The sequence below is a fragment of the Dreissena polymorpha genome, chromosome 15, assembly GCF_020536995.1.
Source record: "Dreissena polymorpha isolate Duluth1 chromosome 15, UMN_Dpol_1.0, whole genome shotgun sequence".
Classification (NCBI taxonomy): domain Eukaryota; kingdom Metazoa; phylum Mollusca; class Bivalvia; order Myida; family Dreissenidae; genus Dreissena; species Dreissena polymorpha.
Window position 1 is genome coordinate 9,494,011 of NC_068369.1, and position 16,308 is coordinate 9,510,318.

At 35.8% G+C, this 16,308-nt stretch overlaps 1 protein-coding gene across 1 annotated transcript; it reads right to left on the reverse strand.

Moving 5' to 3' along the window:
* Positions 1-1,085: 1,085 nt before the first annotated feature.
* Positions 1,086-8,106, reverse strand: LOC127860547 (homeobox protein XHOX-3-like). Its single transcript, XM_052398657.1, has 3 exons — positions 7,639-8,106; positions 2,595-2,755; positions 1,086-2,082 (listed from the first exon to the last, which is right to left on the reverse strand). Exons 1-3 carry the CDS (start codon positions 7,904-7,906, stop codon positions 1,480-1,482), a joined length of 1,032 nt encoding a protein of 343 aa, XP_052254617.1. The 5' UTR covers positions 7,907-8,106; the 3' UTR covers positions 1,086-1,479.
* Positions 8,107-16,308: the final 8,202 nt, after the last annotated feature.

Genomic DNA, 16,308 nt, shown 5'->3' on the forward strand with positions numbered 1-16,308 from the left:
TTTTCGAACTTGGACAAAGGTGTGCACAACCAATTTGACACATTTTGTTCCATAAATAAAAATACTGAGAAGTTTAGCAATTTTTACCTTGTTTTATAATACACGGACAATATATGAATCAAAGTAGAATTTTTTTATGATGCCATGTAACTGCATATGTGTAAAAACACCGTAAATATTAAATTGTTTATATTATATACCATCTTCATGCATGTGAAAGCAATTTGTTAAGTAATGTAACATGGAGCGTGATTGACTAGCTGTTTACTGCAATGGAGAATTAACCAATCAAATCGCATGTTTCAAATGTAGTGTTTTATTCAAAATGAAAGTAAACTATTATTATTGAAGCGGTTGGAAATGAAACTATACAATCAATATGTACCTTCAAAAGAGGATTATTTCAAACGAAAATGGAAATTACAACTAGAATTATCGGTTTTCAGTTGTGCACACCTTTGTCCAAGCAAGGATTTTTGAATAAAAGGTTTCGTTAATTAATTAGTTAATTAATGCGTTTGGAAGCGATTTTTTCGCTTTGTTAAGACTATAGCGTTGTGCCGGAAATTTGACAGTTGTATCCCTTGTATACTGTTATAGTATATAAAGTTTTTTTCTTAAAATTCCCTGTGGTCTAATAATGACAAAGTTTATCAGATTATGTTTACTTCAATTAAATTCATGAGTAAGAATAAATAAGGTTTAATAGTGGTTCTTTCAAATGTTAGGCTAACACTTGTTTACGTTGCTTTGTCTTGTAGATGGTCATATTACGCGACATTGAATATGAGATGCGCTCTGGGAAAATGGGGCTTATAGCATGGGCGAAAAGTGTCGTCCAAGATCAGCATGTGCAGACTGTTCCGTCACTTACATGTATTTATGTGCATGTGCGAACATCAGTTTTACAATAGAAAGCGACCCTTAGTTTTGTTTTTTATCCTCTATGTATTTGAAATGTACAATTGACCATGCTTCTAAGCATTTACTTTTGAGAGAAACGTCAAGTGAGATCTATATTCAACACTTGTTCATAATTATACGAACTTGTTTTTCCCACATCATACAATAAAATACTATTAATATAAATTACATAACAAGTTTATTCACGGCGGCTCAATATCATATAAAACAATATATCTTTATATAAAATATAAAACAACGTATGTACAAATTTGTGTCATGCTGCAAATATTTGTAAATTTAATTACAGTGCATATAAAAGACTGGAAATACACATAATCAATCTAGTTGAATATTTACATTGGAATGTGGACATCAACTTTCTCAAATCACAAGACCATGTTTGCTACATGGCACATGTACATACTCGTATAGTTGTCAAAGAAATATTTCAGCGGTACATTTGAGGAAATTTAGCAGTAGTTATGATAAATATACCAGAATATTAATTATCAAAAATGTTTCTGAGATCAAGAAATTGATGTCTATGATTTCTGATACTAGTAAACTGTTTTTCTACTGCTTTGACAGTTCTCCTTTCTGAAACAGAGGATTTAAACCGTGAGGCATGTACCCCGGCAGTGACGTCATCGGATGGTGAAGACCCGGATGTAAATTACTCGATATGGACGACGGTAGTGAGGTCGGGAAGCTCGGATGCAGCCCGCTGCTAAGAGAGCATGATGGCAAACCGCACGGACACGACGACTTGAGCGAGGACATCGCCGGGAGGCCGCTTAAAGTCGCAGAGTCGGCCTTGAACCGGTGAGAAAGCGAGTCCATGTGACTGGCCTCTGATGACGGAGGTAGCGATGTTGTCAGTCTGTCCAATGCGGAGGAGGCTCCAATGGAAACCGGAAACGATGGTAGAGTGTCGAACATTGGCTTCAGCGGCGCGGAGTGCGTCAGAGGCGAGAAAGCCGACGAGTTGGACGTCTGATACAAGCCTGCCAGCGGAAGTGATGGGTAGGGCGCCGCAGGGTTGGGGAGCCCGTAAGGGTAAGAGGCAGCGGCAGCGGCGAGGTAGGCGTAGATCTGGGGATCCGGGGGGATTCCGTAAGGCCATGTGACGGCCATGCGTTGGCGTTTGTCCTTCATTCGTCGGTTTTGGAACCAAACCTAATGAAAAAGGAAATCAAACGTACACATTTTATTCGTAGGTCTAGCCAAAAAAAAAATGTTTCGGGAATATTTTTGAAGAATTTTGATCGAGTTTCATTGCAGGCAAACACGAAAACACGAATAAAATAGCATAATATAAAATACAATAATCCAATAAAAATACATTTTAATTGAGGGGAATGTTAGCAAAAGGGCCGTTATTGAAGTCGAGCCTCGTTTCGGGAAAACATGGCTTAATGCATGCGCGCACAGCGTCATCAAGATTGGCTTGTGCAGTCAACACAGGCTAATCGGACAGGACTCTTATCGCTTTTACGGCATTTTTTGTTTTAAGAAAGTCCCATCTAAAAGAAAATCCAAATAAGGCGGATAGGGTCTTCCCTAATAAGCCTGTGCGGACTGCAAAGGCTAATCTGAGACGACACTTTACGTGCATTCATTTAGCACAGGTGTCTAAAACGCGGCTCACTATTAACGCATAAAAGATTATTCAACAGAGCTGTACACACCTTGATGGTGCTCTCGGGCAGGCTGAGCTGTTTGGCGAGCTCGCATCGCTTCGGCCTTGACACGTAGTTCTCCTTGTTGAACTCCCTCTCCAGCGTGTTGATCTGCTCCTTTGAGAACGCCGTGCGGTAGCGACGTACGCCGTTGTCTAGACCGGACAGGTCTGAAAACAGAGAAAAAAGAACGTTAATTCGGAAAAAGGAAAGCTAATAGGTGAGACAAAAAATTTTGCTTTAAGACATATTGTTACATATACAAGTTGTTGGAAAACAACATGGTAATGGATTAAGGTATGTTTTATTTATTGTTGACTTATTGACGTATTCATTTATTTCCTATTCATTAGAAATGTATTTAAATGGTATTTATTTATTTACTTTGTGTTTGAACAATAAAATGCGTTTATTTACGTGTGTTTTTTTATGATACTGGATGAATAAATAAATGTGTAAATCATTTTATACAATATATTATGTATTTACTGAAGCCGGATTTTATTTTATTTCATTTTTGGTTATCATATATTGTGCAATTGTGTACGTAGAATTGTTTATTCAGAAAAAAAACATTCATTATCTGCATCTTCTCATAATATGGCACATTTTTGCATTCAAATAAAATAGCTTTCTTCATACAGAAGCTAAATAGTGTCGCGCGCAGTGAACTTTAATACAAATGACCCCATTTTAATGTTAAGTACGATACGGCACGTTACTTACTGATACGCGGTTACAATGCACCTTGTGCGAATGCATATTTGTAATCATTACTTTAATTGAAAATGTCAAAACTCGTTTAACGTGTCGCTTGTGCATGTTGTGTGCATCCTCGTGGAATAATTAGACAGTTATATACTGCTGCTATTCATGTCGCAACAAACTGACATGCTCTCATAACCATGACAATATTTAGCGATAAAAATTAATCTCATTTTCAACGAATTATCTGTTAAACTATTTGATGTTTCTGATTCATCTTCATCTACAACAATTACAGAACCAACTGCCTGTGTTGACCTATGATATTTGACAATTCATTTTATTGACAACTCTCCTCAAATACTCCTCAAATACCGGTATTCATCGACTTACAAAACGCTTTTGATACAATTCGAAGACAAACGAGTTTTTTTTCACAATATCTGCACCTAACTTGCTCATAATCTAAGGTCATTTTAATTATTATTTTGTAAACCTGTCGGTATGTCTTACAATCTCGCGTTAGAACGTAATGAGGCATGATAATCGCGAGGAGTTTTTGCCAAGGGCCGGTACAAACACTTCAATGATTCATTTCTTCAAAGCCAAGTTAAGTTTCATATGTTCTACATTGTTGTTAAATTTGCTACGTGATACATTATATATCTTTAACTAGCACTTTGGCCCATAATATATATTTTCTAATAGTTACACCATTTTCTCTTTTATCGGAAACAAGTTGCAGTCATGTCTTATAGGACACTTCTTTATAATATAGGACATTTCTTTATATTATAGGACAGAAATGAGTGTGAAACAAATGTACCTGTACATCTCCTTTTTGGTACTTTTGTAGAGACCCTTCCGATCGGCCGTTCTTGTTTAAAACTTGATTGATATACGACGTGCATGATACCAGTATATTACCCAAAGCATAATTAGTCTAAATGAATATTTCTGCACACTTTACATTATGCTGATCGGTGTAATATCTAATCTTTAACCCCCTCTATTCGTGATTACTTAGCGCGTCTAATGCGATTGTTCAGTCGCCTGTGCGGAGGGCATGTCGGTTTTCGTGTACATTTTTGTTAAAACTTTAAATGGCGGTCCGCAAAATGTGGGTCATCTTACAAGATCTGATTAGTAGTATTGCTCATGTTTGATCAATTTTATATAAGTACATCCAGAATTGCAACGTCAGTCGTGATGTGTTTTATTTCGTTACGTTCATTATACTGGTATCCGACTGTGTATGTCAAGGTGAAACAATATTAGGAAAGTTTAAGAATAAAAGAAAATAAAACATATTCCCAACAACCGTATTTAAATCAGTAAGCAGTAATATTTAAGTGAAGTAAATGTGGCGGAAAACATTAAGGCTAGTTACATGAAACAAATCCTGACGTCTTTAAATAGATTATTTAATAATCAATAGACTCAACATGTCGTTGTGAACGATTTATGCCTACAATTTTTACTTTTGTTGGGTGTTGGTGCTTATGTCTGACGTTTATTGAGTCCGACAAATTATTCGATAGACCGCCAATTCTTACCTATCATCATCTTAAAAGGGGCCGACACTTTGTTTCAAATCAACATTACAAACTATAATGTGCCTGTAATGTGTTTGGGAAAACATTTCGCATCTTTGATGAACCAGTTTCCCGTCGAGAGCTGCCTATTAAGTATCGACTGATTTGACGCAACAAAAGCTTGGCGAACACGGCTAGCGCATTTTCATTGACATCTTCATTAATTAAAAATCAAAACACCAAAAATGGTGTACAGCGTGCGATTATAACAATTTGTAAACTTCCCGAGGCACATATCTGTCACCAAATAAGACATATTTGCCGAACATACCGTCGAGTTTGACTCTCAGTAATTTATCATCAATTCTGTATTTTAAATCACCTGCGCTCGTGACAGAAACAAAACAGAGCACTTTTGCTTTCGTTCAAGGTTTAGCCAATATTTCCCATTTAATAGCCACTATAATTGCTTGCCCGATATATACTGACTTATATAGCGTTCGAAATAGAGCAAATTAATTTAATATTCAAATCATGACTTTTCAGCCATTACAAAGATGTAATTAGAAAAATATGGACCCGGCATATATTATGCTATACATGACATTTAAGCATTGTGAATTAAATTGACACACAAATCTTAAACAAAATAATAAACGAGTGATGCATCGGTGTGGCTAATTATCTTTCATAAAATGTGTGTGACTAATCCGACAAGACGAGAATTCAAAATTATTAATGCTAGTATTATAATAATATTATAACAATTGTATTTTTCTTCTTCTTATTATTATATTAGTATTATTATAGCATTACTTATATTATTATTATTATTATTATTATTATTATTATTATCATTATTATTATTATTATTATTTTATTGTCATTTCTGATTATTGTTTTATTATCATTATTATTATTGTTATCTTTGTTATCATTATTAGTATGTATTGATGTTTTTATAGTAATACGTGTAGCACGATTAAATTTATATAACAATTATTCTTACGATATGTGTGTTCTTTTTAAAAGACTTGAATGTCAAGAACAAATTCAAGTTTGAACAAGAACACATGTTTAATGAAAGCGTGTGGTCATTCTGAAGTTACAGAAGCCATAACTCGCAATTATTAGGAAGCAATGCATTCAAAAACATATCCCTGAACCCGTGACAGAATACATTAAAATATGCATACATTATACCTGGATTACATAACGATGCAGAAAAGCGCCATTTAAAGCAACATAGCGACGTAATTAGGTCCTAATTTATGTCTTAACTCACGCAATGTACCTAGACAGACCCACGACCTCTGAGTCCTATTATGTGACGCTGTAAATCTGCATTTCACAAAATGAGAAGTGTCATGAGACATAATTTGGAGGAAAACATGTGTAAATTTATAGCATTTTAAAGAAGTTGAAGCATTTGTGTCTTTTTGAACATTTAGTGTAATTTGAAAATTATTAATGTTGGTCTTAGATTCAAAATTAAAGGAAAGTATCGCAAAATGTTGCTAATTTATGTTTGCTTTGTTTCTTTTTATTTAATATTTCATTAAAAAAATGTGTTTATTTTTTTTCATTTATTTTACATTATGTATAATCTCATTAACAAGAAATGGACCCGCTATCACAATTATTTGTTTAAGCCATTAAATTGTATCACGTTATATAAAATAATTCCAACAATTACTCTTACCTAAAAGCTAATCAGATTAAATAGCGAAACTACGTCTAATACATACTACACAAGATTCAACGTTTTGGTAGGCACTAACAGTAAACAAATCTAGAAAGCGGCTGTTGACATCCTGTATTTTGAAAATTAACAGCTATATGCGAGTTTCAAGTACTTTATTTATTTACTTTGTCTGATACGAGACCGACACATTGCAATCTGGTCACACACACGTGTGAAAAAGATAAACGCTAATCCAAAAGCATTTATTTATCCCTTAGATTGCCTTTTATGTATTTTCCTATCCTGAGTACTGCATGCTTAGTGAAAAATACAGTTGTGTGATATTTTTTCCCAATCAGATATAATCTAGTCCTTAATGTATCAAGTATGTAGTTAATGTGAACTACTTATTATAAAGAGAAATTCGCATTACTAACATATTTTGTTATAACAGTTTTGGTATCATATGAACCAATTTTTCGATGGAATTTTTATACACATATCACGTTTAATATTATTTGAATTATTAGTTTTCAAGCTGATGATAAAAAATATTGATAATGTGACTATTTCGAGTCTTACAGCTACTTACCGCAATTTGAGTTTTTGTATTTGTTATTTGTTATTGATCTAAACTTCTAAATTAACAAAAATCAAGTGGAAGAAGTACATTAATCATTTCGTTCAGATATGGCTTGTTCATATTGGTTAAAAAATATCATTAACCATTATGGATAAGATATAAAATACACCATTTCATAACCCAAAAGTCTGGAATTGTACATTCAATCATATAACTATTTTCTTGATAGACAAACACAAACTTTTTATGGGTTGCTAACAAATACAACAATTGATCTAATTGATAAAAAGTGCCAACATTGATGAAGTATTAGTGTTTGATGTTTCATTGAAAAAGACATGAACAACTTATACAATCCAAAAATTAATGTAAAATAATAATAACCCCTTAATAATGAATACTACTTATGATGATGATGAAAATAATAATAATAATAATAATAATAATTATAATAATAATAGTAATAATAATAATAATAATAATAATAATAATAATAATAATAATAATAATAATACTATGTTAGTGTAGACAACGCAGCCTACTCACCATGCTCCAGGTGGTTGGGGTTCCGGTAATACTGCTGCGCGTCCCTCTCCATGTCAGAGTGATCGGAGTCCGTCGGCGACGTCTTCTCGAGGCTCGAATCGTGATCCGACGCCGTCGAGCAAGGTGATGACGGCGATGTCGGACAGCTCTGGCCGCGTTCTTCCGGCGACGGTATCGTCGGGTACTCCGGCGGGAACCCGGGTCGGTGAAACGGCTTCTGGTTTACGACGGGAAGGTCTGTTGACGATGCGATAGCTGGAGAAATCATGGTGATTATCGTATCGTCCGCCACTGGTTTTGAAAACTTTGATTTCAGTTCAAATGATATCCGCTGATTTCGGTGAAACAATTTCTATAAAAGCAATCCTCTTCAAAAGTTAATACACGAATACTTTCAATCTGCCCTTTTAACTTTCGATATATAAAGAACGTGTTAAAGTTGTATGGCTAGTAACTGTTTTAAGAATGCAAAACGTTAACTGTTGATGAGAAAACTGCTTTCCGCCATTAATAAAGCAAACCAAGTTTTATGACCTTTGATAATCATCCAATGAAAATGTACGATAGGGTGCGCTTTTTTCCGATTGGGCGACGGAGCGATGAAGATAGTAATTACTGTGTAGCTCCGCCTACCACATTATAACTCCTCCTGATTAAAATCTGGGCGGGGCGATTTCTTTGATATTGACAGATAACTTGCAAATAGCTAATTAGCATCGTGTTATAACAGCATTTGTTTTGTTTATTGATAAAATTAAGACGTTAAAGATTGTAAGATCTAAGAAAATTTTGTTATCTATCAAATTGACTAAGAAAAGGGGTACTAATAACTTTTATGACTTTTATTAGAATGGCGGTGTCGTTAACTAGGAGACAACAATGCGCCCTAATATTTCTGTACACTTACCAACTCATATATTTAATTTTGAAGACAGTAAAATAGATAATAATATATTCAAACGTAAACCTAAGATGAAATTAGATTTTTTTTCATATCTACAATTATTAATCTTCATCATTGTTCAACATCATTTCCTCGAGACCTCTGAAATATGATGATGAAGATGTTGTTGTTGTGGTAGTTGTTGTTGTAACTGATATTGATGATGATTATGATAAGGAGGAGAGCGACGAAAGGGAGGAGAAGATACAAAAAGATAAGAAGAAGGCGGAGAATGAAAAGAATACGTAGACGATGAACAAAAACCCCTACAACAAGAATACAAATGAAAATAAACAGTAGATGAAGCATTGTGGTAACACACTGGTATAATTTATATGAGCCGTGCTCTGTAAAAAGGGGGGTTAATGCATGAGGGAAGACACTTTCCGCCTAATTAGGATTCTTGCTAAGGATAGACTCTCTGTAAACGAAAATTATCATAAAAGCGGACAGATTCGTCCTTGATTAGCCTGTGCGGACTGCACAGGCTTATCTGGGATGACACTTTACGCACAAGCATCAAACCCCCTTTTTACTGAGCGAGGCTCTTATATATGCGTTTATGATAACCTCGTTTGGCAACGAGATATTGTTCCTCCCACACCTTCTCAGTGCATATCTACACAACTTAGTTCCACCAGGGCAGAATGCACATAAAATAAGAACAAAAGAACGTTCGACATATTTTAGTATTAACAAACAGTTAATCGGAACAAATAATGAGAAATCGGCATTTTACTCGTTGTTACACAAGTGAAAACAAGCAAACACTCATGATATGGGATATTTGAAATGATTAAAAGAAAAAATAAGGTCATTTTATAAAAGTAATAATACATATGTCTGTACACTAGAAAAGTTGGCGTTAGATTTGTATTGGCATAGATCATATTGGTTCGCTGGAATAATATGCGTGTCATTTAATCAGAAATCGGAATATGAGTAAAATGAAATTTCTATTTTGTCCGACGTAGATTGTCCAACACTCAGTAGAGCAAATTAGTAATGCTTTAGCATATATTAAAATATTTTTGGCCATATGTGAACCATCGGCAAAGGTAAAAACGTGTATATAATACACCGACAAATGATAATTTTAAATTGAGTTTAATATATTGAAAACTTTGTTAAGACCATCAGAATTAAATTATATTTCCTGCTTCGCCATTTTAAGAATGGATAGATATGAGCCTCGCTTTGGGAATGCGGGTCTTAACTTTTGTGCGTAAAGTGTCGTCCTATACTAGTATGTGCAGTCTGCAAAGACTTATCACGGACGACGCTTTCCGCCTTAACTGGATTTTCACTAAAAAGAGACTTCCTTTAAACGATGAATACCATACAAGCGGAAAGTATTGTCTCTGATTTGCCTGTGAGGATTGCACAGGCTAATCTGGGACGACCATATACGCTAACGCATTAAGCCCCGTTTTACTGGGCGAGGCTCATTTGTAACCCGCCTTTACGGGTCGTCTGCTGGTTACTTCACAGCGACATCACACTGTATAAATTATATTGCTCATGATGTCAACGTCACACAAACGCCACGCACGTCTAACGTGTACGCATGTCATTGGCATCGTAAACGCTGCGACACTGAGTACTTAAATGTCTTGATTAATGAAAATCATGGTTGGACACGTGTGGGAAAAGGACTCTTTGTTGCCTTTTTTTTTTAATTTCGTATCGCCTGGCCACACTTTACACCTTATTAAGCCTTGCTCTGGGAAAACATGACTTAACCCTTTACCCACTTAGATACATAGTTTGACGCATTTGTAGTCCCTTAAAAAGTTAAATTTAATTAAATACCTTTCTTCCTTAATTCAAGTTTCAAAGGCTTCATTTTCAACCCTAAGATACTGATGAGCAACAAAGAGCATAAAACCTGAACAGACTGCGAGTCAGTCGCAGGCTGTTCTGGTTTTATGCTGTTTGCACATAGCCATTTTCACTTAGCGTCTAAGTGGGAAAGGGTTAATGCATGTGCGTCAAGTGTCGTCACTGATGATTAGCCTGTTTAGTCTGCACAGGTCAAACGTAGACGACACTTTCGGCCTAGACTTGATTTTTGTTTAAAGGAGACTTCATTTACACGAAAAATTCTTTGAAGGCGGAAAGTTTCGTCCCAGAGCGTTGCTCATTTACCAGCGTTAAGTTGAAACGACGGAGACATTTTTGGGATGAATCAAACATGTGACCGCAAAAGAATTACTAAATTTAAATAAGAAATGAACTTCGAAACACAATGAACGCAAAATACAAAATATTTGGACGAAATCCCAGCTGACATATCAGTAGTTACTACAAAACGATAACATCTGCATGTTCAGCTGTATGACATATTCATGCCCAGCGCTGTTATGGTTGTGTGTTTTTTTCCATCATTAATCAAAAACCACCAACGAGTATTGAGGTGGTCTTTTACAATATAAAATTCAGTCTTTATTCCATTAAATAAATCAAGGGCTTCTGGTAAAACCAAAGCATCCACGCAATCACAAAATCTAACACGGTTATCTAGGTTTTTAACCTTTAACACACAGTTGCCGCACTTCGCTGCAGACGTTTTTTGTCTTAAATAGGTTAGATTTTCAACTTGATAATATGGATGTGTATTATTTTCAAGGTATCGCTGGTAACTCCGCAAATTGCACACCATTTTTTGTGATCTAATCTCATACCATTCGACACCGTAGCGTATCTAGACCGGACGCGTGTAATGTGTACACTTTTGTCAGAAAATTAACATTAAAATAATTTATAAATCTTTACAGTGAAATTCATGCATGGAATCCAATACTAAAAGGTTTCAGAGGTGATATACCCCTTTTGAAAGATTAAGGATTTCCAATTTCATCGTCATAATAACAAACACGATTTCACAATAACTAATACTTGAGCATTGCGGGGTTTAAAGAATGTGCGTAAAGTGTCGTCCCAGATAAGACTGTACAACCCGCACAGTCTGATTAGGGACGACACTTTCCGCAAAATCTTGATTTTCATTCAAACGAAAAATGCAATTCAATCGGAAAGTGTCGTGGTGATTAGCCTGTCTGGTCTGTACACAATTAATACCGTTTTTTTACGTATTTGGAAACGCCATGCCCCATCCGAATTAGTTTTTACTTTTAAGATAGTATCATTGATTATCTTTATCCTTCATTAACGCTGCAATAAGCTAAGACTGTATTCAACGCCTATAGATGTTCCCTTGTCTAGTTATGAGGCAATACACAAATAAACTACCATAGTGTAAAGGTCGCAATAAGTGGAGTGCCATAAACCTTTATAGCGTTTGTTTAGTACGATCATCGCACGAACACGGCGGTGGAACTAAACAACACAATATATACATAATATCAGACAATACGAATCATCCAACGCATGAACATTTTATTTCGTTTGTCTAACTGTAAAGTCAAGTGTCCTTCTTTGAAGATCAATCACCTTGTGGTCGAGTTTTGTTCGTTTGAAGAGGAGCGGAATTCGGATGTGTCATTTTCGGACGAAGATGGTAACAAGCTCGCTTGATCAGTCTGAACGATGCATTGTGATCATAAAATGACCAATAGGACTAATAAGGTAAGGAATTTTAGTATGTCGCCATCATTGAGGGCTTTTGGGCTGTAAGTAATTCAGCTCCCGCGTCCCCTCTTGACTTCGAGACCTCTTTCTTATACAGCTTACAATGAGAGTGCCGTTAGAAAGGTGCCTCTTTGATGTTCAACAACAATCGGCAAATGCGGGTCACACTAACATACTTAATTATCTAGAAAGATGCTAAACTGTCCGAAAAAGTCATTTACAGGTATCAATTCGCTTCAATCTATATTGGATATTTAATTCAATTAACACGTTGGTTCGACCCAGGAATGACCGGAGGGACTTTAAGCTGCATTTAGACTGTTTGCCTTTATCGTAAGGCGGCGAACGCATAAAATCTTTATTGCACCCATTGAATAACAAAATGTTTTCTGCGATTACAGGACACAAACGTGTAATTAGGGACAAATAATGAGATATAGTGATCCCGCCAGATAAATTAGCGGTCCGACAGTAATATATACGTTTATAATTCTATGATCTACATGAATGTTTAGCAATCTCTTTTACACCTATATAACAAACAATCCTATAATTCCGAGGGTGAAATTGAATTGCCACAAGCACCATAAACACTTTGATCGCTTCCTTTGACTGCTTCCGCGGACAAATATATACTTACCGAAACACAATGGCCACTAAGTCGATTATTTGCTGTCACCTTTTTGCATTTACATTACAAAAAGAAATTCGGATTACGCACATCAATATTGTTTGGTTCATAGTGGCTTTTTGTATATAATCTACACGAGTATTTTTTTCTTACTAAAATATTATTTTTGTGTTTGTTTTTAAAACCATACTGTACATATACTTATTTTAATGCCATGTTTTTGTGTGGTTTATAGGGAAGTACAAGTGATTTTAAACTGATAATTCAAACGGTAAAACATAACAGTAACATATTTTGATAATGTTACGGTTTAACGGTGAAATGAAGTAATTATTTTGATGTCATACCACTCTCATTTCCTCGAATTTTTCAAGTTTTATCCTTTCAATGAAAAAAGGCGGAAACAGCATAAAGGAAAAGGGCAATTTTTTTGTTTAGATTATCGACTTTTATCCAATCGTGATCTGAGAAAATAAATATGTTCTCTTTTGGTAGTGCGGGTCGTACAAATATTATGTTCTCTTTTAACTCGTGAATTATAATTGATACCGAACATAAGCCAACCAATATTCCATATTAATTTAGTTTATTTGTTCGTCCATTACTGCTAGTAGATAAAACCGGATGATGGTGACTATGCAGAAACAGTGACATTGACTTAAAATACAAATACTAGGCACAAAATAGACTTCTTTGGCTCAAATTTCGGACATGATCCCCCACTTACAATAGTCCCCCTGCCCCTACCGGACCTTGGTCATCCTGGACACAATCCTCATGGTTCAGAATGATTGACTAAACCCAACGGTGTAAACGGCGAACCCCGCCCGATTGAGTCTTCGATAATAAGGCTGTGATTATAAGGTGTAAACTTAACTGTAATATGTTGATGATGAAATAAAATATACATAATGTTTATTAGAAGATTTCACTATGCTATGCTGTAAATTTACTGAGAGAATAGTTTCTGAAGGGGATAATTTCAGAGGGAATTTCGAGCGGGGGTAGGAAAATATGCTGGGGCGGGGTGTCCGTCAACCTATGAATGTCTGCATTGTATGTTTCAATATTACAAGATTGGCGCAGATGAAAAAGAATAGATTTAAAACGATAACCACACTAATTGAGCTAGTTACCAATTATTTTTACACGTTGTAAACATAATCATTCGAAAACGCTTTAGGCGTACCGGTAAATATGGCTATCGCCTATAATCTGATACAAAATGGCGCCAAGCAGCGTATTCTGCACATTAAATATTGTATATTCCTAAATATTTCAATAAAGTTTACGTAGATTCTTTTACAATTAATGTTACGATTTGAACGGCATTTTTTGTTAATTTAAAATTAATGCTTTGAACTATATACTGTATTCGGAAATAAAAAAAGGTCAACAAATTAACAACGTTTTCTTCGACATAGGTAAAAATCAATATATAATAACTCAAAATGGCATTGTATTAAAAAAAAGAACATTTCTGTAGCATTTTAACACGACTGATTAAACATGAATTCTTTTATCGTTTTACGAATTTGCAATGCATTTGTTATTTCGAATATTCATTGATTATAAAACTCAGAGTGGGTAGTCACGTGACAACAAGATGGCGACGTCAATGCCAAGACAGGTATTTTTCGCCGTTTTTACCCTGTATTACTTTATTAATTGTTTAAATGCCACTCACTCTCCAGCCATATCAGCAAGAAAGTGGTTAGCGTTTATTTCGTATTAATATTCGCTCCTTATCTCGACTTTACTCGCTGCGATTTTCTTAGCTGGAGCTGTAATTGTGTGACTCGTTAAGAAATTTCGCAGCGTGTAAAGTCGAGATATATAGCCACTCTGGCAACACTTTATTATGCATTTATATTTTTTGTTGACTGAACACTGCCGACTATGTGTGTTCAATAAAGGCAATAAAAATGCATTTGCAATATAAACGAAAAAATTATCGGTTATAAAATTACCAACGATCTCTTGTTAACAATTGTAGACTGACCCAGGCCGTAATGACCATAAAATGGCCAGTGCGTGATAGAATTCAATTTTATCCCATGCCGGCAGACTTCAAAGGAAGGTATGGGTCGTCTCTAGCAGTGGTCAATTTACCGTTAATTGGTATATGCAGGTATTATTATCAATGATCAATGTGATTTACATGTGTAATTTAGAAATAATGAGGAATAATCTGACTGCGTCTGACCATTAATGAATCATCTCGCCTCTCACGAAACTGTCGAAAAGCACAAAGAAGGTTCATCACCGTGAATTAGATTTAGGTAAAGTACAACGTGAAACAGCACACATACTTACGCATATATATGGGTCGTTTTCTGTGAAAGGGGGTGTAATGCATGTACGGAAAGTGTCGACCCAGATTAACCTGTGCAGTCCGCACAGGCAAATCAAGAACGACACTTTCCGCCTAATACCCCCAATACATCGACTCCGTTCGAAGTACGTTCTGCAAAATGTGACTAAACGGGCTCGAACTGTGTGAGAACGGAGTGATCGTAGTAGCAACGTGTTACGAACTGTCTTCGAACTTTGTGGAAGCCCTGGAACGGGGTTGAACGGGATAGGTGTTTCAGAACATTGAGCCTACTCAATTTTTTTCCCGATCATCCCGTTCTACAATTAAACGTAGTAACAACGTACTGAAAATGGAATGGACGTACTAAGAACGGTTAGGTCGTATTAAGGTCGAGTTAGGAACGTGCCAGAACGTAGTGCGATCGGACCGAAATTACCCGTACGATGCCACACTGATGGAGTCCATTTCTGGTTTTTCCAATCCGTTCTCAGACAGACCGACCCCGTTTGCACTACGTCTCAAATATAGAAACTAAAAGATAAGTTCTTACAACATTTGCAACACGTTTTACGAGTTCTCGGTACGTTCTTAGTACGTTGTACACGTTTTAAGGAGTTCGCAGTAGGTTCCAAGTACGTTATACTCGTTTAATGCAGTTGTTACAACGTTCAAACCGTAAATACAATACGTTCAGACAATGTGCATATAAATAGAGGTCGCTGTCTCAAAATTCATCATTTGTGGTATTAAGTTGAAACATGGACAATCTTGGAGCTCTTAATTTTGTAAATGTTGGCTTCGTACAATTTATGCTAGAAGCAGAGCAGCAATATACTGTTTTGTTGGTCCGAGAAAGAAGGCGAAGACGACACAGAACTTGTTGGGTGAGAAATTTGGCAGAATTATTTCTTGGAGGCATTACAAATGTACGTCTGGTCGGCTCAAAGCGTGAAACATAAATAAGAACTGGCAGGAACGTAGTCGGTTTTATAATCGCCGTGCAGAAAATGGCTGCAACTACGTCCTAAACGTACTAAGAACGTAGTAGGACGGAGTGAGAACTGCCTTTGAACGAGTTACCACTGCACAACGAATAAAGAAGAACTGCGTACGAACGTATTCGAACTGGCTGAGGACGGACTCGGTCTGACTGGAAACGGTATACCAACGGGGACTATGGGGAAATTG